General features: G+C 56.6%; 10 protein-coding genes and 1 non-coding gene across 11 annotated transcripts; 6 read left to right on the top strand and 5 right to left on the bottom strand.

Annotated features, from left to right (window-relative positions):
• Nucleotides 1-150: 150 nt before the first annotated feature.
• Nucleotides 151-2,691, top strand: C8Q71DRAFT_823232 (beta-glucosidase; the record flags this gene model as incomplete). The annotated part of the gene is made up of 17 exons (XM_047926234.1): nucleotides 151-286; nucleotides 343-650; nucleotides 706-804; nucleotides 855-892; nucleotides 958-1,080; nucleotides 1,152-1,288; nucleotides 1,349-1,387; nucleotides 1,445-1,455; nucleotides 1,530-1,674; nucleotides 1,744-1,824; nucleotides 1,878-1,901; nucleotides 1,955-1,995; nucleotides 2,048-2,067; nucleotides 2,132-2,292; nucleotides 2,348-2,369; nucleotides 2,441-2,534; nucleotides 2,590-2,691. The coding sequence occupies exons 1-17, from the start codon at nucleotides 223-225 to the stop codon at nucleotides 2,689-2,691; spliced, it is 1,509 nt and encodes a 502-aa protein (XP_047777291.1). The 5' UTR covers nucleotides 151-222.
• Nucleotides 2,692-3,132: 441 nt separating this feature from the next.
• Nucleotides 3,133-5,224, bottom strand: C8Q71DRAFT_766478 (CTLH/CRA C-terminal to lish motif domain-containing protein; the record flags this gene model as incomplete). The annotated part of the gene is made up of 10 exons (XM_047924194.1): nucleotides 5,171-5,224; nucleotides 4,865-4,925; nucleotides 4,764-4,843; nucleotides 4,520-4,705; nucleotides 4,255-4,470; nucleotides 4,080-4,202; nucleotides 3,841-4,026; nucleotides 3,457-3,783; nucleotides 3,191-3,403; nucleotides 3,133-3,154 (listed from the first exon to the last, which is right to left on the bottom strand). Coding segments are annotated over exons 3-9 (1,193 nt in total), but the record flags the coding sequence as incomplete, so codon positions are not given.
• Nucleotides 5,225-5,451: 227 nt separating this feature from the next.
• C8Q71DRAFT_125598 (UV-endonuclease UvdE-domain-containing protein) lies at nucleotides 5,452-8,216 on the bottom strand. Its single transcript, XM_047916427.1, has 9 exons — nucleotides 8,193-8,216; nucleotides 7,241-8,138; nucleotides 7,071-7,181; nucleotides 6,890-7,007; nucleotides 6,779-6,843; nucleotides 6,616-6,720; nucleotides 6,474-6,560; nucleotides 6,221-6,415; nucleotides 5,452-6,170 (listed from the first exon to the last, which is right to left on the bottom strand). The coding sequence occupies exons 2-9, from the start codon at nucleotides 7,937-7,939 to the stop codon at nucleotides 5,526-5,528; spliced, it is 2,025 nt and encodes a 674-aa protein (XP_047777289.1). The 5' UTR covers nucleotides 7,940-8,138; nucleotides 8,193-8,216; the 3' UTR covers nucleotides 5,452-5,525.
• A 628-nt stretch (nucleotides 8,217-8,844) lies between these two features.
• On the bottom strand, nucleotides 8,845-11,154 carry C8Q71DRAFT_871562 (cytochrome P450; the record flags this gene model as incomplete). The annotated part of the gene is made up of 11 exons (XM_047928336.1): nucleotides 10,953-11,154; nucleotides 10,668-10,896; nucleotides 10,576-10,644; nucleotides 10,447-10,524; nucleotides 10,121-10,388; nucleotides 10,044-10,067; nucleotides 9,916-9,993; nucleotides 9,715-9,865; nucleotides 9,409-9,656; nucleotides 9,265-9,354; nucleotides 8,845-9,214 (listed from the first exon to the last, which is right to left on the bottom strand). The coding sequence occupies exons 1-11, from the start codon at nucleotides 10,989-10,991 to the stop codon at nucleotides 8,845-8,847; spliced, it is 1,644 nt and encodes a 547-aa protein (XP_047777288.1). The 5' UTR covers nucleotides 10,992-11,154.
• A 1,311-nt stretch (nucleotides 11,155-12,465) lies between these two features.
• C8Q71DRAFT_859165 (uncharacterized protein) lies at nucleotides 12,466-13,048 on the top strand (the record flags this gene model as incomplete). Its single annotated transcript, XM_047927595.1, has 2 exons — nucleotides 12,466-12,668; nucleotides 12,724-13,048. 2 exons carry the CDS (start codon nucleotides 12,466-12,468, stop codon nucleotides 13,046-13,048), a joined length of 528 nt encoding a protein of 175 aa, XP_047777287.1.
• A 632-nt stretch (nucleotides 13,049-13,680) lies between these two features.
• Nucleotides 13,681-15,840, top strand: C8Q71DRAFT_766454 (uncharacterized protein). The gene is made up of 3 exons (XM_047924193.1): nucleotides 13,681-14,462; nucleotides 14,513-14,675; nucleotides 14,808-15,840. The coding sequence occupies exons 1-3, from the start codon at nucleotides 13,770-13,772 to the stop codon at nucleotides 15,599-15,601; spliced, it is 1,650 nt and encodes a 549-aa protein (XP_047777286.1). The 5' UTR covers nucleotides 13,681-13,769; the 3' UTR covers nucleotides 15,602-15,840.
• On the top strand, nucleotides 15,841-16,956 carry C8Q71DRAFT_766451 (uncharacterized protein). The gene is made up of 2 exons (XM_047924192.1): nucleotides 15,841-16,557; nucleotides 16,611-16,956. Exons 1-2 carry the CDS (start codon nucleotides 16,108-16,110, stop codon nucleotides 16,800-16,802), a joined length of 642 nt encoding a protein of 213 aa, XP_047777285.1. The 5' UTR covers nucleotides 15,841-16,107; the 3' UTR covers nucleotides 16,803-16,956.
• C8Q71DRAFT_766449 (uncharacterized protein) lies at nucleotides 16,957-18,435 on the bottom strand. Its single transcript, XM_047924191.1, has 7 exons — nucleotides 18,277-18,435; nucleotides 18,099-18,225; nucleotides 17,857-18,039; nucleotides 17,559-17,802; nucleotides 17,316-17,497; nucleotides 17,135-17,260; nucleotides 16,957-17,083 (listed from the first exon to the last, which is right to left on the bottom strand). The coding sequence occupies exons 1-7, from the start codon at nucleotides 18,358-18,360 to the stop codon at nucleotides 17,019-17,021; spliced, it is 1,011 nt and encodes a 336-aa protein (XP_047777284.1). The 5' UTR covers nucleotides 18,361-18,435; the 3' UTR covers nucleotides 16,957-17,018.
• A 1,336-nt stretch (nucleotides 18,436-19,771) lies between these two features.
• On the top strand, nucleotides 19,772-19,856 carry C8Q71DRAFT_t98. The gene has a single exon. It is a non-coding gene; the product is annotated as a tRNA-Asn (tRNA).
• Nucleotides 19,857-22,360: 2,504 nt separating this feature from the next.
• On the top strand, nucleotides 22,361-23,574 carry C8Q71DRAFT_125390 (uncharacterized protein). The gene is made up of 6 exons (XM_047916425.1): nucleotides 22,361-22,463; nucleotides 22,529-22,624; nucleotides 22,710-22,785; nucleotides 22,837-23,053; nucleotides 23,128-23,217; nucleotides 23,267-23,574. Exons 1-6 carry the CDS (start codon nucleotides 22,429-22,431, stop codon nucleotides 23,290-23,292), a joined length of 540 nt encoding a protein of 179 aa, XP_047777283.1. The 5' UTR covers nucleotides 22,361-22,428; the 3' UTR covers nucleotides 23,293-23,574.
• On the bottom strand, nucleotides 23,568-27,221 carry C8Q71DRAFT_125406 (PLC-like phosphodiesterase). The gene is made up of 8 exons (XM_047916426.1): nucleotides 26,367-27,221; nucleotides 26,140-26,310; nucleotides 25,600-26,086; nucleotides 25,248-25,540; nucleotides 25,057-25,195; nucleotides 24,604-24,999; nucleotides 23,989-24,552; nucleotides 23,568-23,931 (listed from the first exon to the last, which is right to left on the bottom strand). The coding sequence occupies exons 1-8, from the start codon at nucleotides 27,060-27,062 to the stop codon at nucleotides 23,843-23,845; spliced, it is 2,835 nt and encodes a 944-aa protein (XP_047777282.1). The 5' UTR covers nucleotides 27,063-27,221; the 3' UTR covers nucleotides 23,568-23,842.
• Between the last annotated feature and the right edge of the window lie 630 nt (nucleotides 27,222-27,851).

Here is a 27,851-nt window from a genome sequence, read left to right as displayed (position 1 = left end):
CAAGCGCCTCCAGGGCTTGGTATGTCTTCGCTCCCGAAGACCGCTGCCGCATGTTCTTCTCCAGTCCACCGAATCCGGGGTAATCTCGGGACTCCTCGCCGGATATACAGATGGGTACGAGATCCAATCGGCTGTAGCAGTTGTCGCAGCAGCATACTTAAGAGAGGTGTGTGATAGACATGGTCATCCGTCTCTGCACTCATTGTCAGCCCTATCTCAATCATGAGTAGTGTCGCGCTTTCCAAAAACAAACTTCCGAAGGATTTTCTGTGGGGTTTCGCGACAGGTGAGCGAGTATCCTCGCACGGCGTCCGCCGGCCCAACTGACTTACACACTGGAAGCGAGTTTCCAGATCGAAGGCTCCCTGGATGCGGACGGACGAGGAAAGTCGATCTGGGACGACTTTTCGCGCCAGCCGGGCAAAACACTCGACGGCGGCAACGGGGATGTCGCGACGGACTCATACAACCGCTGGAAGGAGGACATCGACCTGCTTGTGTCGTACGGCGTGAAATCCTACCGCTTCTCTATTGCATGGTCCCGTATCATTCCGCTCGGCGGCCGCAACGACCCTGTGAACGAAAGCGGCATACAGTTCTACTCCACTATTATTGACACGTTGCTGGCGAAGGGTATCACCCCGTTCGTGGTGCGTACTCAGCTTGCCGGCTGGTCGGCGCGCGCATGACAGTGTTGCCACGCAGACAATATACCACTGGGACCTACCGCAGGCTCTAGACGACAGATATGGCGGTTGGCTCAACAAGGAGGAAATCGTACCGGACTTCGTCAACTACGCCAAAGCGGGTCCCCTGCTCCTTCGTGTGCTGCGCAGTCTCTGATACCTTAACAGGTCTGCTTTGAACGGTTCGGCGACCGCGTAAAGTATTGGTGCGTTCTCATATAGATCATGCTTCTCGAGCGCAGAGCTCGCTGACATCGCGCTTCTTCATTAGGCTCACATTCAACGAGCCCTGGTGTATTTCTATCCTCGGCTATGGCCGTGGCGTATTCGCACCAGGCCACTCGAGTGACCGCAACCGGAGTCCTGTAGGCGACTCTGCAACCGAGCCGTGGATGTGCGTGGTCCGATATTACTCGCAACTCGAGCTATTGGCTGAATGCGCCCCGTGGCGTGTCATCGTGACAGAGTTGGACACAGCGTCATCCTGGCGCATGCCTACGCATCGAAATTGTACCGCGAGCAGTTCAAGCAGGCCCAGGGTGGCCAGATTGGCATCACACTCAATGGCGACTGGATGATGCCATATGATGATGCCCCCGAGAGTAAGCCGTGCACTGATCTGCTGTGTGCGGAAACTGTACTGACAATCGTTGGATTTGCAGACATTGAAGCGGCTCAGCATGCGTTGGACGTTGCAATAGGTCCGTCTCATTGTCCTTCATACGAGGACGCACCATCTCATCTACGGACTCACACAGGCTGGTTCGCTGTAGGTGTCTCACCATTCTTCTGCCCATCCTTGCTCCCTGGATGTACGACCGACGAGACCCTGACGACTCTCAGGACCCGATCTATCTCGGGCATTACCCGGAGTATCTCGGAGTCATGCTGGGCGACCGGCTGCCGGTATTCACGCCCGAAGAGCTCGCCGTCGTGAAAGGCTCCTCCGAGTTCTATGGCATGAACACATACACCACCAACCTTTGCAGTAAGTCCTCGCTCTATTTCCAATCAATGAGGCTGAAAGCTCTAATTCACGCCCCTGCCACTCAATCAGAGGCTGGAGGCGACGATGAGTTCCAAGGGAAGGTGCAGTACACTTTCACGCGACCGGACGGGACACAGCTCGGCACCCAAGGTAAGAGACACTCCTGTAACCCCACGAGCAACGATGTGACATGATCGACACAGCGCACTGTGCCTGGCTCCAAGACTGTAAGCTCCCAGATCGTCTGCTTCGGGGAGATCCTGAATGGCGTCCCTCGCAGATGGACCTGGCTTCCGCGATCTGCTCAACTACCTATGGAAGGTACGCACTATTGTCGCGCCATCCGTACGACCACGTTTAACGTCCCTCTCAGCGTTACGGAAAAGCCATCTAGTGAGCCCTCCTTCGCAGCGCCACGTCCACGGCGCCCTCGCTCACCACTCTGACGGGCTTGAAGCGTGACCGAGAATGGTTTCGCGGTGAAGGACGAGACAAGTAAGCCTATCGAAGAGGCGCTCTCGGACCACGACCGCGTGCACTACTTCCAAGGCACGACCTCCGCCCTGCTTGCCGCTGTCGCCGAGGACGGTGTCGACATCCGGTCGTATTTCGCGTGGAGTACGTCTTTCACAGACTCTGCTCACAGACCGCTCTGATCGCCCATCACTAATAGGTCTGCTCGACAACTTCGAATGGCGAGTGTCCCTTTGCTCCCCCATTCCCTATCGGCGCAACCCGAAACTGACCTAATCGGTCGGCAACGCAGGGCGGACGGCTACACGACGCGTTTTGGCGTGACCTACGTTGACTACGACAACCAGAAACGCTACCCGAAGGACTCTGCGCGCTTCATCTGCCAGGTGCGTCCATCTACCTCCTGTGTTATTGCGCGTCGTCTGCTGACGACCACCCCAGTGGTTCAAGGATAACGTCGAGAAGGACGAGCCTCCCGCGCCGCGGCGCAAGGGCCCGCTCGCCGCCCTGGCGGCGCGCCTGGTCAACGCCGTCAAGGCTTGATCGCGATCACTGGCAGGCTCGATGCGCGAGTGAGGTTGCGTCGATATGCCGGACGGTGCCTCGACACGGACAATCATACACGGATGTACGATATGTGTTTGTATACATGAGATATCGCTGACCCCGACTCAGGGGTCTTGTGTGATGTCGTCAGCGTATGGAGGGTGAAGTCGAGTCTGCTAGATCGCGCTGTAACCCTCTCAGCGATGTTTCGCCCCCTGCTGTGGGTGGGGACTGCTTGCCTCTGGGATTTTAAAGGGTTTAGTGAGCTGTGGAGGCCTCTCACAGTGGGAAACCCGATGACTCTGGAATTAAGTATATATGTGTAAAGTACAGGCGTACGTACGACGGTCTCGCATCGCATTTCCCACAAGACACACGCCCATGGTCGTAGATCCGGTCGAAGTCCACGTGCCAGCGGTACGAGCTCACTCTGAACGCTTATCATCCACGAGCCTCCTCGGATACCAGGCCTGAACTGACCCTCAACCGATGGAGTTAGCTACTCACGTTTGCGAGCTGAGGCTACTGTATACAAAACGTACTGTACATGATCCTATCAAAGCACACACCTAAAAAGGACGGAGGAATAGCAACATGCTGGCAAGATCTACGAGATGAACAGTCTGCGTAGCATCGAAAATTCGCAAGCCTCTCCTGTCTTGGGGTCCTTCACGATACCGACGTTCTTCTTGGCCATGTCCTCCAATTCCTTCAGCATCCTCGTCGTCAGCCGAAGCCCTACACAATGCAGGAAAGACGTACCTCTCCCGAGTAGACCTGGCCGCTGTTCGGGAACGCCATTGGCATGTTGTCCCCATCTATGATCCTACCCGTTATCCGGCAGACAATAGTCGAGTTCACGTGGTGGCTGAAGGGCACTTCTTCAGCGAGCTTTCCGAGGGTGGGGTCGCATACGGGACAGTCGACGTTTTTCGTCTGTGGATCGTAGCATGCTGGGAGCTTGAGCGACGCCAGCCCGGCGTACATAGCAAGATGAAGCAGCGGCTCGCTGGGGAGTGTACTGAGATTGTAAAAGGCCAGTCGGAAGGACTGAATCAGGGTGTTCCAGCGCGATAGATCATATAACCGCTGAGGAGCGCATCAGGTTTATGTTTCAGGACAGCATGTGAGTTGAGAGTGGCGCACCTTGTACGGACTACAGGTCGTATTCGGTGGGAAGCACAGGAGAGCAGAAGCCTGACGAATCTGAGGTAGATGGGTTTCTTGCCAGGGTAACAAATATTTCTTCGAGTACGCTATGGCGTCAATGTTCTTCCCGGCTCTCGCCAATTCGATGTATTCTTGGAGTCGAAGGTCAAATTCTAGTGTATTCTGATCGGGAGAGACTATGAGACTCAGGTTCGGCAACTTCGTAGGATGCCTACCTTGACTTTACGGAGAGCACTCTTGTTATCACTACACCACACCAAGGCTTCGGCGCAACTCCGCTGTTTGAGAGCGTCTGCTATCCGCCGGATGTCAGAAAACAGGTCTATGTCCACCAGGCGCTGTTACGGGACTTGAATGTGGCAGTGAGGCGAGCAATGCAAATGTGCTGACCTCAATTCCCCGGTCATCCGCTATCATCTTAGCAGTCTTCTCCTTCCCGTTTCGCAAAGACCAATCGACTAACCACCGGTCCAGACGTGTGTCTGCCCAGCGCGCGAACTCCGGGTCCTTGGTTGTCTGCATAGTTTCCACGCTCATCAGGTGCTGGAATCGTTCGCGCATGACGCCCAGGGTTGGTGAACCGGAAGAACTCTGCAAGTCTGCAAGCTACATTGTAGTTAGAGCAAGTAATAGATAATCAGTTTACAATGCCAACCTTGCGCTTGAGGTTCTCCACTCGTGTTATCATGCCATCCACAGCCTCGATGGCATCTTCCGCGTCCCTACTCTCCAGCTTTGCACGCTTGGCGATGGCATTTGCAGCCGTCTGTACTGCACCCAATTCCTTCTCAATATTCTTCTGAGAACTACGGAACACTTTGCGGTAGTTCTCATACGGCACCTGACGAGATGCACGGTCATGAGCGCGATGACCTCAAATATTGCTGAGTTGCGCTCACTCTCGCGAACGGCTGTTCGAAGAGCATGATACCCTCGGTATTCAGCTTATTGACGCTCATGCTCGTCGAGATCGAGGCTATTGCAAGTGGTCGGACTGGTTCTGCTGAGGGAGTACCTATCACGACCAACACGGTACAGAGTAGCAGGCAGTTGCCGAATGCCATTATCGCCAGATCGTCTCAGACAAGAATGAACTGATGGCCACTCACCGGCACCGCGAAACAGGTGGTAGTATGACCGGTTCCCGCCGCCAAATCTCGGGTTTCGTCGGTGTGTTTGTTTATTCTTGTCATATACATAGCATCCTTCAGTAACCGGCACTGTTGATAATAAGAGGGCAGTCGAAGCTACCTAGTAGTCGCAGCGAGCCTCTCCAAACGCGCGATCTGCGCCCGGGTGCCGGTGGCGGTGGCAGTTGTGGCACGAAAAGCACGTGACTGAGGACGCGTCCCAGAAAGGCAACTAGTTGCCCCTGAGGTAGTTCAAGTTAGTCTGATTCAAACTACTCAGTCAATATTTTCTGAGAGCTCGCGCCGTTGCTACCGTTGGCCGTCGCTCGCGCGCGCGCTGTACTATGGCTCGACCTTCTTTCTCTCGCATCTGCCTGTCTTGATGCGCTCTCGTCGCGTTGTGTCAAGCTGTACGGACCTGTCGCCAGCCTTGCTATTTGTATCGCTGTACACGCTTACCCAGGCCCATTAAGCTATCAATAAATTGCCACCGCATCAACCAACCTCCCCACCATCCGCCGGTGCGCCCAATCACCTGCACCCCGCCTCCACCTCCCCCGCACCCCGACACGTCCTCGCCTCCTCCTCCACCGTCTCCGCCCCTCCTCCACCCTCCTTCGCTTCCTCGACGACCTCCGGGTGCTCCTCCGCCTCCACCTCGCCCGCTCGTGCCCCGTCCACGGGCTCCGGGTCGTCCTCCTGGTTCACGAGCTCCTCCGCCGCTCCCTCCGCCTTTGACCGCCGAGGCCGGCGGGGCGTGGTGGACACGCGCCTGGGCGTCATCGGTGATGAAGGCGAGGCGGGCGTATCCGTACCGGCGACGACGTTCGTCGCTGTGCGCCGTATCTTTGGCTTGGACTTGCGCATGGGCTTGCCATCGGCGTCCTCTTCCTTCATGGCTGTGTCCCCTTCTACCTCTGCCGCCTCCGCCTCCCCTTTCGCACTGGCCTTCGCCCTTGCCTTCGCCCGCTTCCTCGGCGTCCCTTCCACCGCCTCCGCCTCGTCCTCACCGTCACCATCCAGGCCCTCGCCATTTTCACCGCCTTTCGCGGGCGCACGATCCTTCCCGCGCACGAACGGCTTCGGAGGCTTCTCAGGGCGCAAGTTCTCGTGAATGACCTCCTCAAGCGCGTATATCCTGTAGAGGTGGAATACTGCCTGTTCCTTGTCCTTCGCCTGCCAGCGAAATCAGCCTCCTGGTGAGCCTCGAAGGCGCACAGACGCACCTCGATCATCAGGTCCACGTCTGCACCCACCAACTCCTCCGGCAGTGTTACGCACCGGTCCGCGTGCGCGCGCTTCTCCATGACCGTCTCCGCGCCCGGGCGTGGCTCGCTCAGGTGCTGCTTCTGCCGGATGCCTTTGCGCGCCCAGCCTGCCGCGACGAGCGGGAGGAGCTCGGGAAGCTCGTGTTTCGACGGCTATCCATACATCAGTTTCAAGTCACAAGTGGGAGGGAAGCGCGCGACTCGGACGTACGTAGATCCAGTTGTGGTGGTAGTCGAGCACCATCGGGATCCCGAGCTCGTCGCACACGGGCAGGAGGTCATCTGGGTTGTAGCATATCTGCAAGGGCAGTGTCATCAGTACTGCGCGCGGTGAGTATACGGTCTCTGCACACCTCGTCGTTCTCGAGTACGACCCGCGCCTTCATCTCGTCCGTCAGCCGTGTGTGGTAGTTCTCCCTGAACCGCGCGAGCGTCGTCTCTTTGTCGCCGTACACACCCTACGAACACACGCATATCATCAGCTATGTGCGAAGAATTAGCACTGGGGAGACGCACCCCCATGTGAATGATGATGACACTGTCTTGGTCGAGCCCCATGTAACGCATCATCTGACAATGATCTGCATACTCATTAGGATGAGCACCGTAGACGTAGAAGGTGCATACACTCGAGCTCGCGGACGCTTGCAGTGACCACGTCGTCCTTCGGAGAGGCGAGCTGGGTGAACTGGCCTGGGTGCGTTGTCAACCTGTGGCCATAACGCTTCGCGAGGTCGCCTGCTCCCTATATGCGTGGCGTTCAAGCACGGGTCAGTTCATGGCAGCAGAGCTCTTGCACATGGCGAACCTTCAACTCTTCGCGCGCGTACTCGAGGTCGTAACCATGTACCTTGTGCGACGCAAAGGGGAACATCTCCGACGAGACCCGGAAGAACCGAATCCTATTCTTCTCGTTCCACTGCCAGCGCGAGGAACACCGTCACTTGTGAGCGTGGACGAGCAGGAACAACAACACACCTCAATCATCTCCTTCAGGTCCCGCGCGTTCTTCAGGCCCAGCTCTTTCGCAAACTCGATGCCGTTCTTCCTGATCGTCTCAAGCCGGCACGTCCGCGAACAGAAGATCGGCTCGGGCTTCGTCGCGCGCAGGATCGTGTTCAGACACGCGTAGCCCAGCCTGCCCGTGAACTTGGTCTCCTTGCGCTCCACGGGTGGGATGTCATACACAACCGGCTCCGTCGCCTTCTTCCGCGTTGTACGTTTCTGCTTGGCGGGCGATCCCTCGCCGTCCTCCGTCAGCGCGCTCTCGGCTGCCGCTGCAGGGCGTTTAGCTCTCTTTCGGGGCGTGCGCTTCTTGGGGGCTGGGAGCTCGTCCTCGAGCTCGCTGAGCGGGCTCGACGGCTCGTCGGCGTAGGTCGTGGTTACGTTGTGAGTGCGGCCGGACACGTGTCGCGGCGAGCCTGGAAACCCCGCCACCGGGTCGCTGAGGGCTAGCACAGCAGCAGTCGCGGCAGCGACCGCGTCTTCGGTCGGAATCGCTGAGGCGACCGTCTGCCCGGTGGTGATCGCTGCGGCTGTCGTCGTGCGTTTACGCTTCGGCATCGTGGGGAACGTAGGGCTCGGGCTGGGGAGCACTCTCGGCGAGGGGTTGGGGAGAGCTGAGAGGTGCAGACGGAGAGCAGAGGGGGCTCGTCGCAGAGGGAGGGCGAGGCGCATTTGTCATTCCGTCAACGCACGTCCACATACAAATCCGGATTGGAATGGTGCCCAATGGCGTCTCGGCCCCCGATCGCGGCCCCGACAGCGGGCGATCGCGCCTCATTCGTCCTGTCGACGTCAGCCACCCGCAAGTGGTGGAATGACAGCGCAGCACGCCCAGGGGCTCCAAGCGTGTGAAGCAGCAGACCTGCGAGGCCTGGCAGGTAGAAGTGGTCAGTTACACTATGCTGTCCCAGAGAGCGGCACGTACGTATCACAGCCAGCAAGTACTGATGGCCTGAGAGCAGGACATGCCCCGAACGCATGCAGCGGTAACACATCTTTTGTCTCGACAACCCATCTCGCTCATATCAACCTTGCCCTCCCAAGACATACGAGACACTGGCAAGGCGATTCATCACTTGCGCGTTCAGCATTGCTTCGTGAACACTTGTCTGAGACACAAGTCAATGGGAAGGCCTCATCCCGCAGATCTAGCAGAGCGCTCTTCCATGGTAACGCGTTGCTTCCGTTATCACAATAATGCACGCACGATGTAGACGTTGCGTGCGCATGGATACCATGGACATACCGGTCTCAAGCCGGAGACTCGGTGGCGAAGGCATTGATACCATGGCTAGTGAAGGGTGGCTAGTGAAGGGGTGCATGGGACTTCCAGTCCATGTGCACCGTCACCACGCCTCAAGGGATTGTCCTCACGGCCAACGAGAGACAATGCATCCGAGACATACAGACAAGAAAAGAGAACTCACGAATGAATTTGCGGATGACGGTAGCAGTCTTCACCCCCCGAAGTCGCGATCGGCGGGTCCGTGATGGTGCGTGAGTATGGAATAGAAAAGACCAGCTCGAACATCGAACGAAGGACGTGTGTTCTGCATACATCTAGTCAGGCGTGGAAGCTATGCCTCCAGAGCGCGGCAAGACAACTTCACTGGGAGAGCCCCCTTTCGCATGACAAAGACGTCATGTATGTCCTCCGGCCACCGCTTCGCGTCATACCCAGTCGCGAAGCGCATATCAAATGTCTGCACCAGCAGTGCGAGGACAACGCGCATCTCGACCAGCGCGAGCGGCTTCCCGACACACCCCGCAGAGCCCGTCGAAAACGGTATGAAGGCGCTCCTGTCAGTGACCATGTCCACGTTGGTGGCGGAGTCCGCGAGCCAGCGCTCCGGCATGAACTTGTCTGGGTCAGGCGAGAAGTAGCGTGGGCTGCGGTGCATGGCGTAGGGTGGGACCGTTACGGCAGTACCCTCGGGAATGAAGAGACTACGAGATTGTCAGAGGAAGTAAGACAAAGTCACGGGCATAGCGCTCACCCGGGCCCAAGCAGATGGCCACCGCTTCCTTCAGACGGTGCACGCTGCAGCATAGTGGGCACAGGAGGATAGAGGCGAAGCCCTTCGTTGCTGTGCATGGAAGCTTGAGGGAACCATCCATGATGATCGTAAGAGCAGACGCACATTACAGCGTTCAGATAGGGCATCTGAGCAAGCACGGTCGTGTCCGTTGGTTCCTTCGTCCCGGGAGAGAATGCCTCGTCGATCTCAACCCTAAGGCGAGAGAAGCAGACCGGGTGCAGGAGCAAGAAGTAAATGATGTTGCTGAGTGTGGTAGCGGTGGTGTCGGAGCCGGCGACGATAGCTGTGCTAGTATTGGTCACCACGACGGGCAAGGGAGTGCGCTCCTGTTCCAGCTTCGCTTCATCGTTCTACATCATCATGACTGTGAGTCAATTACACGATGCACGTACGAGACAGTTGACTGACGATGTGATAGAAGAGGTCGTAGTGCATAGAACCCTCCTTCAGTCGTTTCGTGACCAGTCTGAGTGCCAGCTCGCCTAGCTTGTTGACCTGTAGTCGCAGCAGCCTCGCTGCGTTCACAGTCCAAGGGACTTGCTGAACGACGGAAGGCATGCTGGCAAACTGTGAGCGGGGTATGTAAGCTCCCAAGTGGTGCGGACTGACTATAGACTGGATTCTGTGCCACCGATGAGCCCATCTTTGTCCTCGCCCGCGTCGAGGAGCCCGAACGTCTCGCTGAACCTGAGCGGAAGGTCAGAAACACAAGGCTGAGTATAACCCCAGGCGCATACACGAAGTCACCCATGAAGTCGAATCTATGGTGCCGATCAGCTCCGACACACTCCGGACGGTAGACGTTCCTGCTCACGAAAAGAAACCCAACCACTGCGCCATATCGACCTGCGCACGACCGTCGTGCATTGTGGCTGCTTCACATCGCTTCTTCAGTTCCCCGACCAACTGCGATGCCCGACGGAGGACGATCGGTTCGTACTGCTTGACCGCGGATGTCGTGAAGGCTCTGTTCCAGACACGCCGCAACTCCGCATGCCGCTGCTTGTCGCGCGCACCGATCAGCCCGCCTTTCACGCTGGGCGTCGTACCCTTATTCCCCGCCGCCTGGCGCCCATCCCACACTGCGGATACACGAGTGAGCCGCCCGGCAGAGGGAACCTCGGATGCATCGATGCTTACTGGGACCCTTTGGCATGCTATCCGTGCCAAGGATACCGGGCAAGAGTGTTGTGTCGATGATCGATAGTTCATTTGGGCCTGAGAATCTACGTCAGCCACAGACGGTGCATGACCACAATGACTACTGACCAATGCGAACGATGGGGCCATATTGGTCGTGAAGATCGCGAATATATAGGTGCAACTTCCCCGTGGAAGCTATCCATGTTTTGATAGCTTACATGGTACGGGGCCGGGGTAATTGGACAAAGGGTGCACATGTGATAGGCGGTAGACTGCAATCGAGAGCGCGAGGGCAGTGTAGTACGTTCCGTACGTAGTAGTGAAGGATGTCAGAGTCATAGGCGGCACTGCGGACGTGAGCACGAGTAACGCAGGAAGAAAGGCAAGCACTGCTATTGATAGACGCAGGGACGCCGGTTCGAACGTCTTGAAGAATGCATGGGTCGCCTATGACATTGTCATTGTCATTAGATGTCGTGGACAGCTGGGTAAGGAATGCTCACCAACGCCAGCAATGTAGCCGGGACGAGCGTGGGGTACATTCCAGGAGGGAGGGTCGGCTCCGTAATACTTCTCTGATGTGCAGGACAAGGAGGACACGAGAACCGACCGCGCAAGAACCCCGTTCTTATGGATTGTTCCGCCTCAAGTTTCTACTGACGCCAGCGCCAGCTCCGGGATTAGGGCGGCCATACTTAGCCAGACTGACAGTCGTGAAACCGTGTACTTCGGGCTTCTGAGACCCCGAAGAGGCTTGGTCTAATATAGCTAGTCCATGCTGAAAATGAACAGAGTATCTGTGAGGCGATGGACATACCTCCGCATAATGTGCTATCGGTTGGCAGGGTGGAGTGCGCAAAGAATAAGATTCCACAGTGTACGGTACGGCAATTTGGCGGCAATGTCGTCTTCACCTCACACAAAGACTGGCGGCGATCTCGGCGTACCGACCGTTGTGCCAAGAAGTTGCATACGCCTTTCACAAGCCACGGCCGCTGATATACGACTGCCCTCCTCCCCTCCAGAAGGTCGTGTTTAGAGTCTGCCTAGGGGATACTAGGCCGCTAAAATAGTAGCTTCGTTCGCAGCACGCATATCAACACTAGACTGAGATCATAGATCATAGAACTCACCCAACAGTGTACTCATACGGTCATGGATACCTGTCGTGCCAGTAGTCCATTACCTTGCGATGCTGAGTAGCACGTACGATGGAGACGCGAAGGTAATTGGCGAACGAGTACCATACCTGGCTTCAGGAGTTGACGATGAATCTGCACAAAGACTGAACCCCAGATGATTCGATAAAGGCGAACGTGAACGTTCAGTGACACCTTAGTAACACCGTGACCGTGCATACAGTACCCCATTGGGTGCCTATGGCATCTTGGTCACAGAGTGAAGCTATGAAGGAACACCACGAGCACTTTCTGTGAACTCGGCCTCGTCTAATGGACGCGCCGCAGCGAAGCAACTGCACTTGCGCTGCTACCATTGGCCGTTGTACTGACTAGTGACGAGTTGTCAGTATGCAATGAAGCGAGTCGCAAGGCGTATACGTACTTGCCATTCATATTGGCAGGACTGGGAAACATCTCAAGACTGCAGTTCCTGTGCGCCCTTCCGAACCATTCTCTGCTGTTTCAGTCCCTGCTTCGTCCGTCGACACCACGGAGGAAGAACAAAGAGCGCTCGACATATCCAGCCCGGCTGTGGAGATACCTGGCCTATGTGCATCGATTTCAGGAGGCTCCCGACGGCTGAACTGTTGCCGCCATGTATGTCTCCTACAATACTGACTCCCTTGTAATATTTGACGTACCTAGAGCACCTGACGACCGAGGACATGCTGAAATCATGCCCGTCAGGTTGCTGAATACGCTCGTCCGTATGCTGCCCGTATGCCTCGGGGATCGCACGGACCAAGCGCCATGCTGGGTCATGCATGCCTCTGCGGATCGTATATATCACGTCGTTCAGAGAGAATGGCGGCCTGCACGACACTGCCATACCACCATGTCCAAGACCGCCCACGACGTCCACGCGAAACGCATCATCTTCGACAGCTCGCTGTCATTCGTGGAGGTGACGGCACGGCTCGATCGGGAGCTGAACAAGGATAAGGCCGGCCCGAAGCTGCACGAGTTTCTGCGGGGGGTGAAGACCAGAGCAGAGCTCGAGAGCGGGCTGCAGAACATCAGCGGCGGGAACGACTTCATGTGCGTCCTTCTCCTCTTCTCCTCTTGTCTCCGGTCATCAAGCTCGCGTTGTCAGACTTTTCGGAGCGCTGTCTTTCGACGGCTGGCACAACGCATACCTAGACCAGACAGGCCAGGCGCCGAAGATGACACAGTACATCTTGGGGAACCCACTCATCGCCGCGACGATGATGCTGCATGACCCATACGTCCCTCTGAACGTCCCGCCGCGAATCCTGGTCGTGGAGAAGGCGGACAAGAGCGGGACGCAAGTCGTCTATTTCCAACCATCGTCGCTCATCGCAGTATCCGCCGATGGGAATGTGAAGCCGGAGTTGAAGGCGGCGGCGGAGGGACTGGATGCGAGGCTGGAAGCGTTGATGAGGAAAGTCACGGTGTAAATGTACGTTACCTGCCCAACCCGGGCTGTCTCGACTTCTTGAATGTGGCCCAGGCTGCCTTCAAGTACTTCCTTGTTGTGATAATTATTCCCGCACTGATGTTCGCGACCCATGGTTCCTGCTATCGATGAGCCTCGTGTGCTGCGAGAAGTCGTCTACCCTCAGTACGCGGCACGTTACACGGGCTTACCAGGTACGCCAGACGGATGGCTCTTTGAGAGCCCAAACGCCGAGGATTGCAGTCAAGAATGCAAGAGCTGGCTGTTTCTGTCACCACCGTAAGAACACAGGGAGAGTGTCTATGTGAAAAATGTCATCCCTGTGTCATCCACTATATAGCAAGCGTCGTGGTGGACGAACCTCGGCAAAATTTGATGGAACCGTAATGCCTGCAACTATGGCAGTAACAGTCGCGCGTGTAAGACAACTAGAGTATCCCGAGCAACGTCCACACAGGAACGCCTCAAGCTTTCAAGGTCTGTGTCGCCGTGGTCGAGGAAGACGGGTGGGACAGGTAGTCAGTTGGCTGTGCATGTCCGAAGGTCTGAATCGGGCACGGAGATGAGAATGGGAGATAAGATTAGATGGCATTATCACGCCATGACCCCATTCGGGCTGCGTTTCAGCGAAGACCTCAATCCGACCCACCACCTCTCTTGTCTTCGTACGCTCATCTCCCCATCTTAGTCGTGCACTAGCACAGAACAGGAGCATCGCCCAAATGCAGGAGGACAGCGAGTACGAACCCGGCACGAGCGCGTCCACCATCCGCGGTCTGCGCCGACTGAACACCGCCCTCCACATGTCCGTGTCGTCGGGGTCGGACGACACAGCGGTCGACACGACAGGACAACCAACCGCGACACCCCAGCACTCATGTCCGGCCTCGCCGCACAGTGCGCTAGCATCGCCGAGCAGTCCGTCAGGCGACTCCGTGTCATCCTTCCCGTCCGAGATCTCGTCCTCCTTCCTCTTCTCGTCTGGTCCTGGCAGCCCTCCACATTCAGGCCTGACCCGACACAGCTCACTGCCAGGCGAGTCGGACGACGGTGATCTGCACGACTCGACCCAGGGGCTCATCATCCCGTCGCTGACGCTGCCCGCCCCGGCGAAGCGGCCGACGCCCTACGGCCAGACGCTGGGCGACCTGCGGCTGCTCATCCTCGCGCCGCGACGCGCAGCGGCGTCGACCTCCTCGCTCACAGCGCATCTGCTCGAGGACAATGACGACATCGTCGAGCTCGGCGTGTGGGAGGAGGAAGCCCACGGTGCGGACGCAGCCGCGCCGAAGGTGAGTGTGCTGCGTGCGTCCACGGACTGGGTTGAGCACCGCGATGCGCATGGGCTCGAGCACACCGAGGCCGCTCATAACGTGGAGATCGTTGAGCTGCCCGGATACGACCCCTCAGACGACGTGCGTGTTGCTGCTACTGACGCACACGGCGCCCGCTGATGATTGTACAGGCGGAGACCATCCTCGGTCATGCGCTGCCTATTATTCACAATCCCTTCCACCAGGTGTCGGAAGTTCTTCATCCAGAATATGCACCGAGTGCAGTACTTGCGAATCTGTTGTCGTCTGGGTCAACGCCCCTGTACACTGCCCTTATTCTACTCTTGACTTCATGTAAGTGCTCATCTTCATGACGGTCTGTACATCCCGCCGCCTATGCCACATCGGGATGCGTTTCATTCTACAGCACGCCGGAGGGGGTGCCCCTTACTGCTGCCGTGATTTCTGACATCTGCATTCCTCCAGCACCGACGTCGACAGAGAAGTCGCTTCTCGACGCTCTGAGCGCGCACATCCCCGTCATCGTGCTGCCGCCATTGCCGGCACACCCAACATACCCCTTCCAGACGACGTACCCACCTTCAACTGTCTCGTCTGCATACTCGTCGCCGAGCTATCCGTCGGGCTCCAGCTCCCCTCACACGAGCGCAGCGCTCTCGTCGTTCCGGCCCGCGACGCCGCATGCGCTTCGCACAGGCCTGTTCCGCACGCCCGAGACCCTCGCGCGCCTGCGCTCAGAAGCGGCAGCCCGCTTCCTGCGGTGGCGCGAGGTCGAGCGGGCCGTGGAGAAGATCAGCCCGAGCTCATCTTCGGACACGGTGCGCGCACCGAGGACCCACGCGAGGACGAGGAGCGGCTGGGACAAGGCGCGATGGGAGGCGGAGTGGGAGAGCTCGCTCTCGCAGGAAATCGCAGTCGGGCTGCGGGAGCGCCGACGTGCTGACACCGCGGTCGCGTCGCGTCCGCGCGAGGACCATCCGCCTGCGTTCTCGGGCGCGGAGCCGCGAGTGCGGCACGGCTCGCAGTGCGCACCGGCACCGTTCGACCCGCTCCACGTCGGGTCGCTGCTCATGGTTTCGCTTTCGCTGCTCGGCCCCCTCAGGTCGCGCGTCGCGCGGTCGCTGCTCTTCCGCACTGACGACGCCGAGAGCAGCTCGCGCACGAACACCAGCCGGTCGATGGACCTCGGGTTGGGACTGGCGCTCGTGGGTGCGTTCTGCGCTGGGATCGGTTTGGGTCTTCTCGTCGCTAGAGGATGAATGACCGTCTTCGCTGGGTGGGCCCGGTGCGTGTTTGTACGTGTAGGCGGGCGTTCGTTGTTGTACTGCTGTAGCTGATGTGCTTGTGTATTGTTGTAACTGATGCTGTACTCGTTGTCACACTTGCCATGAACTATACCTGTCTCTGGACTCTTGCAATGTCTATTAGCATTGTGTACCTCACTTAATTATACCAGTATGAATTGTTGTCGTCTCTGCAACTATAGGTAAGCAGCTTCCTGCCCGAACATCCTTCTTTGGGCGGAGCATCATCGCGTGTTCGGCATTAGCGAAGGCCTAGCCGAGCAGTACCTCGCTCGTGCCCGCAGACGGACCCGGGAACGGTCAGAGCGCTGTCCGCCTGACCATGTCCGCTGCACGTCCTCCGAGTTCCGAGGTTCAATATCAATAGCGAAGCAGGTGCTTCTTGCCTCAAACGCTTTTGTCTGCAGCGTGCTGCGAGTTGCGCCCTCCCGCTTTCGCCTCGCTGGCGTCCTAGGTCTACGATGCACCGAATGTCGAGTGCTGAGCGGCGGCGCGCCGCACCGCACCGCACGCGACGAGCGCGAGCCTCCGCGCACGAGTCGAGGGCGTCGCTGAAGACGAGCCGCACGCGCACCCGCTCGCCGCGGGCAAGGTCGACCCCGAGGAACACCGACCGGAACCTCACAAACTGGCCGACGTTCACGCTGGCCCTCGTCCGCGCCGCGCTGCTCTCGAGCGGACACCCTCTGCACCTACCCCTCCTCCTCGCGCATCTCCAACGAAGGCTGAGACAACGGATCCGTCTCGGGCTTGACTGTGGCTTCTACTTGCGGGCCAACTCCACGTTCCTTTATACTATTGCCGATCCTCGAAACGTTCACGACACTCACGACCCGGATCATGACCTCTGGCTCGAGCCAGTTGATGCACCGCAGGCGGATTCATCGCTGGATAATGCTCAGTGGTACCGGGTACGTTCGTCGTGCGCACCTACGACTCCATGTTGACGAGGCCCCCCCCGTAGAGTCCGGCACCACTCTGCGTTGGCTACTCACCGAGACACTCGAACAAAAGCGACCCCAGTATATCCGTCGAAGTCGAATCGCTGACAGACAGTAGGACCCGACGAAGCAGTCGGGCAGTCTGCCCTCGAATATTGGCGCTCATCCGGACGTTGGGTTTTCGCTGTCTTCGCACCATCATTCGCTGTCCCTAGAGATCATGGCATCCGATACCCCTCTTCCGGCATTTGCGACCTGGGCTGCATCATGGACTTCAGTAGACAGACGCATTCATCACGATCACGCAGATACGTTCTTCACGTCAATCACGCATAGAATGGGCAATGCATTACTCCGCTTCCAAGCAATGATGTGCAGTGAAGAGTCGGTCCGATTGAACGAGTTGATACACGGGTGGTCGAGGATAGCACTCAGCCTTGGAAGGCGACGCCCTTCTTGGAAGTTTCTGCTAGGCCTCCGGCGGCATAACCGGTGCCTGAACCTGCATAAGACGCGCAACCAGCTAAGAGCGATGAAGCCGGCTCACCTTCTCGAGCGAGCTGAATGATATCCTTGTCCGCTAGCTTCACATCACAATGTATGCATTGCTTGCCAGGCTTCACCAGCGTGTCCGTGCAGGTCTTGCACACGATGTGGCCACAAGGTTTCATGACTGGTATAGGACGGCTTCAAAAAATCACAGTGATACGGGAAGGGTGTGGGCTTACGGTACAACAACGTGCTATTTGACAACGTCTTCTTACAACACGGGCATATAGCAACTTTCTCGTCTTCTTGCTTCGCCCTGGGTTCTTCGCCGTTTTCAGTGGCAGGCGTAGACTCCACGGAAGGAGGCGGAGCAGTTGAGTCCTTCTCCCGTACGAAGTTCACAGGGATGAGGTTCTTTCGTCTACAGAGCGAAGAGCGTCAGTCCACCGATGACTGCTTCAGGACAATTTGATGGGACATACGACAGCGGGTGTGCTGGATTACCGCCGTGGCATGTTGTCTGCAGCTTCACATCGGTAAGTGACGTCGGCGGACCGCTTGATGCATACGTAGGTGTCAGCGACGGCAGCCAGAAGTCGGGCAGCTTGTGCTTGAGCGCCTCAGCCTGTTCCCGTTCTATCTGACGAAGGGCAGCCTCTTCTGCCTCCCGCGCAAGGGTCTCGACCGTGGACTCATCGAAGTCGAACTTCCGCTTGGAGCCCCGCGCTGCATCCGCATGTATCAGCGCTCTGCACAGAGAGGAAGAGAGGACAGACTAACATTCTTTGGAAGCACCCGATGTCGAGACGACCGCCGTGTTCGCCAACCCCAGCTGTCCTCTCTCAAACTCCAGCAAGACGCGGCCCCGAGCGGCCTCTCGCGCCCTTTGCCTCTCTTCTTCTGCTTCTCGCTTCAACGCCTCCAGTCGGGCCTTTTGACGCTTGATATCCTCGAGTTGCGTGACTGCGGTCTAGTTGTTTAAACCTAGTGCACGCTGTTTGGAGAAGACATGACTGACGCACCCAGGTCCGTGTATACGCACTCCTTGCAGAAGAGATGACCTTTCTGGCATGCTACCGGCTCTCTCGCACTTTGGAGACACAGCGCGCAGGCATCGAACCTCCTCATCGACTCGTTTCCTAGACGTTGCTGCAGCGTTCGCCATTAGCTTCACGCGAAGTACACGCTGCGTATACTCACCCGCTTCGTGCCATAATCCAGTTTCTTGTATTCCGCATACGAGAAGATTGACGACGCGGTGTTGTTCTTGCTGTGTTTTGTCATACTGGTGCACTCAAGTCCGCAGAATACGATGAGGTCGTGGAGGATGGACTACAGGCAATGGTACCGGGAATGGTACCGCATCAGGGAATCCCCTTCAGAACGATAAGCGATTTCAGCGTTTATAGGTGATTTCAGTGTTTGTAGACTGTCGAAATATTACGCCACTTTACAAGCGCTCGATAAAGCGCTTGCTATGACGGTCGTTATCGCGGAAAAATACTTACACTGAAAACTTAGTTGTCGCGTAAGACTTACTACTTAGTTGACACGTGAGCCGTACACTTTGGACATAGATTCATGCCGTTTCGTGCACTTGGTCTCTACAATCATGCATATTCCTTAGTCACTACTGTATATAGTTTGCAGTGAGACACGAATCTGTTGTCTGTGCACCCTAGAATGCCCAAGTCCGCAGCGGCGCTTCGGCAGCTGGTCAATTGCCTAATGCGGAATGGCCAATTGAGGCGACTATCTACGCACGACTGCTGTTCATTGCATGACATTGCACGGTACAGATAGCACGAACCCCGGAAGCCCACTCTTGGTTATATAGAAGCGGATTTGTGGAATGCTTTTTGACACTCCATAGCCCCCATTATAGACGAGGCGTATGGCCCGGGTAGGACTCGGGATGGCTGCCGATGGCATGGCCATGAGCCCGCGGTTCTCATGGTATGAGAGGACTAATATTATGACATGGAGTAAAATCGTATCAAATCAATGAAGAAATGGTATGCATCACAGAGAATACAGGGGGAAATGTCTGGCGCAGCGATCCTGGCAAGTGCGATGTTCATCCCGATTTGGCAAGCCTCGGCCTCGGGCACATCCCCCGGGCGCCAATTGCACTAAGTCTAAGTCGCGCAAAAGTAAGTCTTCCGAGTCAGAGTAAGTGAACCGCCGCAGAACTACGACCTGCCCGTAAGTATTTTACCGCGAAACCGTCACTCATAGCTTGCAGCCGCCTCACCAGATTTCACTTCAGCGCCGCCTTGCGAGCACTCTATAAGCATCATCCAACGCGTATATGTATGTACTGTGTTCTCTGTTGCTTCTTCAGCACAACATGTTATACTGTACTCGAATTGTATTGGTTTGCACGAGAACAAATGGGATTACCGCGGGCGCAGAATAAAGACTTGCGTGAGACGTGGAAGCTTGCCACGCTCTACAATCGACTTGCATACAGATTGTAACTTAGTGAGTATGTTATGAGCTTGTGTAATTCGCTAGCGCTATAGTGCTTTTTACTGTTTATAACGATTTCCGGTGTTTATATTCACTTACAAGTGGAGATAATGGCTATATCTACTCAGTGCGAATTCTGTGATGCCGGCAGTTGAGCGGGAAGCGCAAGATGTATGTCAGCCCAAATTAGCGTTATAAAAATCTTTGGGTACTAGGTTGTCACTGCCCCATGGCTGAGTTGGTTACAGCGTCCGACTGTTACTTACGTAATCATCGGAAGGTCGTGAGTTCGAGCCTCACTGGGGCAGAATGATTTTTGCCCGGTGTGTCTCCTTCATTGAGGAGGAGGAGCGCATGCAGCCTGAGGCCTGAGGACTGCATACTTACTCAGGTGGGGAGCGCCTGCGAAGCCACATGCTGTTTGCTCATGTTTGGGGTCAGTGGCGACGCGCGAAACGGTGGTACAGAGTCTTACTGCAACTTGATGACGTTCCACAGGCCACATATACGAGATTCAAACGCGTTTTCCGGGGTTATTTCTATCTCTCTAGGTAGTGTTCAATCCAGATTTGCGAAATTCTTGCTTCTTCATGTTGAAGCTGGCTGTATCAGGTGTAGAAGTGGTCTAGATAGTCGCATTTTCATAAAATCCGATTGAACACTACCTGCGTAGGAGGCACGGCATCATTTTGTTCATTGGCTGCTAGAGCCAAAAGTGAGTGGTTCGTGCTAACAAGTCGCTACAAGCTCGACAGCTCTGACGCGCTGACGCCTGTGCCACAGACGCGTTGACCACATCACGTGATTGAGACCATTTGACGGAAATGTATGCGAAACTGGTCTTTATGCAGCTCTTTGTAGACGTTAATTTTGAGGTATTACCGACTTCTCCCACTCAAAGAGTCCAGTATGTAGTGTGCATAACGTTTTCAGTGGGTCGGTAGCACCTCAGCAGGACGCTTATGTCATCATGTGGCTGGTAGGCGCTCTGTCGGTCATTGCTCTCAGGCTGGGCGATGTAATGTACGCGACGTAGTGGGCATTGCATACGCTGGCAATTGGGGGCTAGTATATTTATCAGCTGTTAAGCAGATCTGTGTGTGGCTTGGGGGGTCTGAGGCAGCGAGTGCGACACGATCGCGCCAGTGAGCTCACAACTTGGTGGAGGATGAGGGGGCACCGGATGTCAAGGATCGGTTTTCGATGTACATACCTCGAAGTCGCCGTTTGGGCATTGTTCGAGCTCGGAATTTGGCACTCGCCGTACCGAGTTTTTACCTGTTCTCGTAGCGAATCGTATTATGGTTGGCGAGACGTCCGAGGTTCGTTTGCCGCGCGCCTCGGGCATCTGCGGGCCAGGCCGCTTACGTAAGCTTCGCTCGCACAGTGTCCCTCGCTCGTGTCGGACTGCCCAACACACTCTTGGTGCATTTGAACCGATTTATATGGACCTTACAGATGTTTTCAGTAGGTTTCCCGGTCTGTGTGGGATAAGGACGCGTAATAATGGTCATTTTGGGAAGACATGCTGTAAGCGCCCGTGATAATGAGCACATCAGTGATCTTATCTGAGTTCGCTGCCTAAATGGGTAGATGTAGCTGGAGATCACCTGCTCGTCCGAGAAATCAATAACATTCAAGCACAAAACTTGTCCAGCCCGATGCACATTAGCATAACCAAGGAATGTCAGTGAGGCACATACTACTCAGATACTAGCATCGCAACCTGACATAGTAATCTGTCCGAAGACCGCCCGTTTAGGTAGCCATGTCAGATTAGATCACTGATATGCCCGTTATCACCGGCGCTTATGTTGTCCGTGCGCAGAAATGGCGGTTTTGCGGACAGTGCATCTCAGAACTCGATCTCGACACCCGGAAAAGCCAGTAAAGCACGGTATGGTATTCTTCAGCATCCTGAGTTGTGTCCGTTATTGAAAAAGCAGCCAAATACTAGCGAGACACTGTCTGCGAGGTCAGTTTACGTAAGCGGCCTGGCCCGCAGATGCCCGAGGCGCGCGGCAAACGAACCTCGGACGTCCCGTCAACCATAATCGTATATGCTGTTTGCTGAACATAAGCGCCGATGCGATCTTCCACGACAAACCGTGCTGCCATTCTGTACGGTTTGCAGTGATGCTCTGGCACATGATCCCGGTTTCTAACAAGTTTTTCATGTCCAATTGCATCGATTTTGCTGATGACTCGATGTACGATCGCGATAGAGGCACTCTATTAGTATTGGCACTCTCTATCCAATACTATGCCATCAACTGCACGCGTTGAATGGGTCAACAACACGGCGATTCGGCCTGTCATTACAAGGATTACATGAGATCTCGTGGACTACATAGAACAGCATACCGATCTGCACCCTGATCGTGACCTTGTCACTTCGAGGTGAACAACACACGACTCGGAGCTTAGTACTAATAAGCATACCCCGAAGCACGCGTGAAATTTGACAACTTGATGAGGTGCAGGTATACTGACTAAGGTGTACACAGATCAAACAATACCTAATCTGGAGGTCAACGTCGGCTTTGGTGAGGTTTAGTCGGTGAACAAGTGGTCTGAGCATGCGAGCGACAGTCTGACCATGTTTTGGGTGGCGCACTGCTGACTAAGCGACCATCGGCGGCAGAGGCGTTGCCCCTCCCCATCAGTAACTTACTGTACTTATGTGACTGTAAGTAATTGATGGGCAATACTACTGCCACGCGTTGATTGGCCCGCCGGAACGGATGAAGACGGCGCCTCGTGGCCGGGCATGCTGAGGCACACGGATTGGTTCCGTACATGTTCGACTTTGCCGTCGACGCTCGCCTTTCTCTTCCTCCCCACCATTACATTTTGCTGTGACTACTCCACGAAACAATCATGTCTGGAAAATCAAACCCGGCCAACCAAGCACGGTACGCTACAGCTAATTATGCATGGCGGATCACCTCTCAATGCCCACTTCCGTCTCGATCGCTAGATATATCAATGACTTCAGCAAGGCCCTCGCGAACGAGGTCCGCATCCTCCTGCAAGAGGTTGGAAAGCTGCGGGATGAGCGTCGGCAACTGCAGTAGTACGTCTGCTCATTCCACCGCCGAACCGCAAACACTAACGAGTCCCTGCCGCACGATCGCCCGGGCATCGTCGCGCCCCCGCAGCGAGATCGCCGAGCTCATGAGCGTAAAGTCGAAGCACGGCGCGGGCGGCGAGTACACGCCCGACTGGCAGCCAACGGTGAGTTCCTCTTGCATCGCACAAGCCCCTTCTGACCCGGGTTCGCGCTAGCACGTCGAAGAGCCGCCCCCGCCGCCCGCCGTCGAGCCGCCACCCGCACCGCAGAGCATGGCTGGCGACGGCCCCGCACGCCCCGCGTGGCGCACGGTACACCCCCGGCAGGAACGCCGCCAGAAGGCGAAAGCGAAGGCGCTGCCGCCGCCCCAGACCCCTGCGCCCGTCTCCGAGCCACCGACCCCGAACATGCCTGCGTGGGCGCAGTGGAAACGTGCGTTTCATCTCTGTTGTGAGCTGTTGATGATGATGCTGACGTCGATGCAACGTTGCATCTGCGTTGCTCAGCGAACCCTCTGCTCTCGCCGCAGCCCATCCCTGGCACAGCTGCTTCTCCTCTACCCACTGATATGGCCCCGCCTCGCATGGGCCTCTTTGGTATTCACTGTCTCTTCTGTCTATTTGACTCCTCTCACGTTTCCTTTAGGTCCTCCCTCGCCACCCCCGAAGTAGGTCTCAATCATCATGTTCGTCGGATCGTGTCAGGCGGAGACGAGTTATCCAATTTCCGATACTTGCAGCTATCTTTACATCCTTGTGTTTCGCTCCGGTTTTGTTTTGCTTTCTCTCTATCGGTCTCTCCCCCACAACGCTGTAGTCCTCGCTATGATTCTGGAACGAAATCTCATGTCTTCTGGTCTTCTTCCTTTGCTCGATCCACTCACGCCGCCTGATAATATGCTGAACTAGGATGCGGGATGTAGTATTGATTATGGCATATGTGTACGATGGCTGTTGTGAAATCGCGATGGGGGTTGATAGCGGGTTGCTGGTATAGTACAAGCTATGTGACTCGTGAATGATCGGGGAGATGCGATGCGGTAGCAGAAGCACATCAGTGAGGTACGATGTTGTATCAAAATGGCAGATAGTCACTTATATATGAACGAAGTCGGTAGGATGTTGTTTGGATGTTGTACAGTGCGTTGTTTTCCTGTATGTTGATTCGTTGCAGGATCAGAGCAGATGCATGTGAATGAGGCGACGGAGAAGAACAGTTGATCTAGACGTCGAAGATATCCAGCTTGACGAACAACGTAGAGAAGAGATACTGCGAGAGTTGAGCATCATGAAGCGGAAGGTGTCGATATCCTATACACAGCCCATCAGCCACCCATCCCCATCCGATAAACCTACAGCACGACTCACCCATATTCAAACTCCCCAGACTGGCGCAATACACTGCGAGCGGCTCCTCATCCGCCGAGCCGTCCTGCTTCACCGCGAAGCGCACGAAGACGAGCTCGCGCATCTCGCCCACAACGTCGAACGGGACGCTTAGCTGCTGCTCCCACACGGGATTGAACCCGTTGTTCTTCACCGCCGCCGTGCGCTGCGTGACCGTGCGCGCGGGCATCACCGCCGCGAGCGGGTCCTTTGCGATCGCGGGCGGCGCGTCCGGCGCGGTCTGCGAGGTGCGCCGGGAGCGTGGGAGCGACGGCGGGGAGACGTGGTGCGGGACCTCCGTCCAGTCTGGGATGTGCAGGGACACCTCGATGAAGGGATCGACGGTGGACCGGTCGATCACGTCCCGCCCTGACGAGTCCTTGGGCCGCGGGAGCTGCTGCGCGGATATAATGGTCACCTCGAGACGGTGGCTCGTACGCTTGCTGAGGAGCTGCTTGTCGTTCGAGCGGAGGGCGAGCGGCTTGAGGACGTAGCCCGCGCGCCCGTTGCGCTGGAACATCGCGCGGTTGATCATGTAGCCTAGGTCTGCAGAAGTGTCAGTTGGCTGGCGAGCACACATGCACGCCTACTACTGACCGAACGTCTGCCAATTGATTGCCACCAACTGGCACCCCGCCGACCAGAACCGATGGGGCTCAAAGTTCGTCGAGCCGATGCGCGTACCCTTGGGGTAGATCCTCACAAGGTGCGTCCGATTGTGCTTGATCAGATCCAGCATGCCCTGCTTCATGATCCGGTTTGTGGTGCCCTCTGAGAGCGAGAACAGGTGTTCCGGCGCGTACACTTCCTTCTTGTTGAACCCGCGACACTTGACGCCGACGGTGTACACGAGAAGTGCGACGAGAGACAACGACATCTTGACCCTCTGCGGAGGCTGGTAAGGAGAAGGAAGCGGACGCGCGTCTGCGCGGGGTGAGCCTCCGAGGACTGCACGAGCCTTCTTGAACTCGGACTTGAACTCGGACCTCAGCTCTGTGGAGAGTCATATGAACAATGATTTTAACTATAGGAACGCGTAAATGACCATACCCTTCATGTGCGTGGTCCGCCATTCCTTCAGCTCCTCCAATTCTGAGGCGGATGATGTCTCTGTCGAGGATGACTCCGAGTCTACCACGATTTCCTTCTCCTGCATGCCATCCTTATCCGTCACGAAGAGGTTCTTAGCCTATTTAGATCAGTTCAAGACGTGCTGAGCGAACCAATGCATACGCGCATACCTTCAGCAGGATACACCCCTTCAAGTCTTCCGGGCTCGGGAGATACTCCAGTGTCGGTCTCCCGTCCACAGGCGCACTCACCAATGCGTCGCCGAACTCCTCCTGCATGACGCTCGCGATAAGTTCCTGTTGGGGGAGCGAGCAGTGCACCTCCGCCGAGATGATGACCGGGTAGGGCGACGCGACGAACGCGTACTTGTAGATCGCCGCGCACGCATCGCGCAAGGACACCTTCGTGACCAGTGTGTGCTTGTGATACACGACAGGCTCGATTTCGCCGTCATAGATGTCGACTGTGACAGGGGATCGTTAGGAACGACGCTTTCGCGCAGAAGGGCGCGTCTGAACTCACGCTCGACACTCCTGCAGCTGTGCAGCAACGCTCGGATGTACCCTTCGATCGTACTCTCACCCACAAGTTGATGGCCGACGAGGTACGTATTATGCGAAGAAGAGAGGTAATAGTCTGAAAGAGGGCGCGTCATGTCATGGTAGATCTTCCCGTGCTGGTCTGCAAATGCAGAGTTGTCTGTCGACAGAAGGAATGTCGTGAAGCCCTTGAGGGACATCACGGCGGTCTCGACAGTGAGGCCATGAGTGAAGTTGGATGCCGACGTCCCGGATGAGGACGTGCCGACGGAGGACGGAGGGCGTGGTGAGCTGCCTGTACGGTTCGTGTGCGTGCCAGAGGGCTCGGCTTGTTTGATCGCCGAGGCAGACTGGACAGCAAGTTCCAATGAGTTCTGAAAGGGCGAGGATGGAGGGGAAGTGCCGCGCTCGTCTGGCGACGAAGCGTACCGCAGGTAGATGCGCGTAAGCTCGGTGGCACTCAGTGATGACTGGATGGGGTATCAGTTCGCATGAGTTAGAACAATTGGAGTACGAGACGTACCTTCTGGCATGTACGCATGAACCTCTCAAAGGCCTCGTAAGTCACGGTTCCGCCGGTTCCGCCTGCGATTCGCTCATAGAGGTGGTCGATCTCCGGCCGCGCTTTGAGAGCCTTCACAAAGCGTTGAAAGTCCACGAAGTCGAGGTAACCCCGGCCTTGACGGTCTGCTTCCTGCAGCGCGAGTATTGTGAGTGCTGAGCTGCGTCGCGTAATACAGCATCACTGACCTTGAACCTCCGCAACAAGTCATCCTGACTCGGGTTGATGTTCAGCCTCCTACACATCCGCTCGACCTCCTCAAACTCCAGCCTCTGGTCCATCCCCGAGTCGCCCTTCCAGAACTGCTTCTCCCAGACCGCCTGGCGGACCTCCGTATGTCCCAGGCCACTCATGAGCTTCTGCCGGATCGCATACAGCCGACGCAGCGTGAGGTCCCACATCTGGAAGACGTCGCGCGTCGCCGCGAGGAGGTGCAACGTCTTGTAGCGCCCGTCGAGCACGTAGACAATGGTGAGCCACCGGTCCTCGAACGACGGCGCGATCTGGAACTGCTCGCGGTAGTAGCGCGCGTCGGCCCCTTCACGCAGCTCCTTGATGTTCTCGATGGGGACTAGCGGACATACTCGTGAACAAGACGGTAATGGATATGAGCAGAAAGATTTACTGATACGCAGCTTCTTCGACTGCCAGACTATCTGACCCTGGTCGGGGTCTAGCTTGAATACATATCGCTTCTGCTTCTTCGCTGACACCTTCAGCATAGGCACACCCTGCTGTAAGAGCTGCGGGACCGTCACGTCGAGCATTGACGATTCCTGCGCCACCGGCGATGCCTCTGCATCCTCCGAGGCGTTAGCGCGTTCAGACGTAGCGACCGGTTGCATTGAGTCGCTCGAGGGTGACGCCGAAAGATGCACTGCCATCTGAGGAGTAGCTCCGAAGGACGGTCGACGGCGGTCGTGTGGCGAGAGGGAGCGTACGGGCGCGCTGTTGCTATAATGGACTATCGGCCTGGACGAGTGCACCTCGGAGGAAGAGCGATGTTGCCGTTTGGCCTTGTCCGTCCAGAGCTCGGTGGGCCCGCTGACGTCTGGGACGAGTTCGTAGTCGGAGAGGGACTCGCGCGACGACCGCGAGCCGGACGTGGAGCTTGCCCTGCGCGCGAAGCGAGACGCACGAGCAATCTGCGTGTCCTTCACTTCGCGTAGCTTCCTCCGGATAGACCCGCCAATCCCTGTGTCGATGAGCACGCTGAGCGGCGACCGCGTTTGTGCAGGACAATCGACACGCACCTTCAGAGTTTCTGCCTCTCTGCAGGCCTGGGCTTCCTGGCTCCTGCGGCGGCTCCCCCTTGGCGGCGCGTGGGGGACTGTCGGTTTGGGACATCGTTCGTCCGGTCAGAAGCTAGAGCTGCTCTGTGACGACGATGTCTCAGACTGTGGAGATCGCTCGGAGTTCGCTTCTATAAAAGCCTCGCGTATTGCCTCTGCTGCGGTGCCTTGAAGTGACTGGCGAACGTGTAGTCTACGAGGCATGTCGTAATTTGTCATGAACGCATATCTTCAAGCTATCGTGAGGTCCGAGAGCGGTGTGGAATCTTGATGAGATGTGGACCGAGGTGGGGGCAGTGACCAAGGAACATCGCTCCGAGGCGCGCCCGCGGCGAAGCGCCAAAAAACGAGTCAAAAACTCTCAAAAGAGGCGGTGAAAAG

The sequence above is a fragment of the Rhodofomes roseus genome (assembly GCF_022264815.1).
Source record: "Rhodofomes roseus strain CIRM-BRFM 1785 chromosome Unknown C8Q71scaffold_14, whole genome shotgun sequence".
Classification (NCBI taxonomy): Eukaryota; Fungi; Basidiomycota; class Agaricomycetes; order Polyporales; family Fomitopsidaceae; genus Rhodofomes; species Rhodofomes roseus.
Note: the sequence above shows the minus strand (reverse complement) of the source record. Positions and strands in the feature narration are given on the sequence as shown.

What these genes read in the sequence shown, in the direction of transcription:
- C8Q71DRAFT_125598 (XM_047916427.1), bottom strand. Translation starts at nt 7,939, where the DNA reads ATGCGCCTCGCCCTCCCTCTGCGACGAGCCCCCTCTGCTCTCCGTCTG. An exon ending in ACCACCACAACTGGATCTAC is followed by an intron (nt 6,416 to 6,473) that starts GTACGTCCGAGT and finishes ATGTATGGATAG; the next exon opens with CCGTCGAAACACGAGCTTCC. An exon ending in ACGTGGACCTGATGATCGAG is followed by an intron (nt 6,171 to 6,220) that starts GTGCGTCTGTGC and finishes TTTCGCTGGCAG; the next exon opens with GCGAAGGACAAGGAACAGGC.
- C8Q71DRAFT_766454 (XM_047924193.1), top strand. Translation starts at nt 13,770, where the DNA reads ATGCAGGAGGACAGCGAGTACGAACCCGGCACGAGCGCGTCCACCATC. An exon ending in GATACGACCCCTCAGACGAC is followed by an intron (nt 14,463 to 14,512) that starts GTGCGTGTTGCT and finishes ATGATTGTACAG; the next exon opens with GCGGAGACCATCCTCGGTCA. An exon ending in TATTCTACTCTTGACTTCAT is followed by an intron (nt 14,676 to 14,807) that starts GTAAGTGCTCAT and finishes GCATTCCTCCAG; the next exon opens with CACCGACGTCGACAGAGAAG.
- C8Q71DRAFT_766451 (XM_047924192.1), top strand. Translation starts at nt 16,108, where the DNA reads ATGCACCGAATGTCGAGTGCTGAGCGGCGGCGCGCCGCACCGCACCGC. An exon ending in ATAATGCTCAGTGGTACCGG is followed by an intron (nt 16,558 to 16,610) that starts GTACGTTCGTCG and finishes CCCCCCCCGTAG; the next exon opens with AGTCCGGCACCACTCTGCGT.
- C8Q71DRAFT_766449 (XM_047924191.1), bottom strand. Translation starts at nt 18,360, where the DNA reads ATGACAAAACACAGCAAGAACAACACCGCGTCGTCAATCTTCTCGTAT. An exon ending in TGGATTATGGCACGAAGCGG is followed by an intron (nt 18,226 to 18,276) that starts GTGAGTATACGC and finishes CGAACGCTGCAG; the next exon opens with CAACGTCTAGGAAACGAGTC. An exon ending in AAATAGCACGTTGTTGTACC is followed by an intron (nt 17,261 to 17,315) that starts GTAAGCCCACAC and finishes GTCCTATACCAG; the next exon opens with TCATGAAACCTTGTGGCCAC.
- C8Q71DRAFT_125390 (XM_047916425.1), top strand. Translation starts at nt 22,429, where the DNA reads ATGTCTGGAAAATCAAACCCGGCCAACCAAGCACG. An exon ending in GAGCGTCGGCAACTGCAGTA is followed by an intron (nt 22,625 to 22,709) that starts GTACGTCTGCTC and finishes GCGCCCCCGCAG; the next exon opens with CGAGATCGCCGAGCTCATGA. An exon ending in CGCCCGACTGGCAGCCAACG is followed by an intron (nt 22,786 to 22,836) that starts GTGAGTTCCTCT and finishes GGTTCGCGCTAG; the next exon opens with CACGTCGAAGAGCCGCCCCC.
- C8Q71DRAFT_125406 (XM_047916426.1), bottom strand. Translation starts at nt 27,062, where the DNA reads ATGGCAGTGCATCTTTCGGCGTCACCCTCGAGCGACTCAATGCAACCG. An exon ending in ACTTGTTGCGGAGGTTCAAG is followed by an intron (nt 26,311 to 26,366) that starts GTCAGTGATGCT and finishes CTCGCGCTGCAG; the next exon opens with GAAGCAGACCGTCAAGGCCG. An exon ending in TCATGCGTACATGCCAGAAG is followed by an intron (nt 26,087 to 26,139) that starts GTACGTCTCGTA and finishes TACCCCATCCAG; the next exon opens with TCATCACTGAGTGCCACCGA.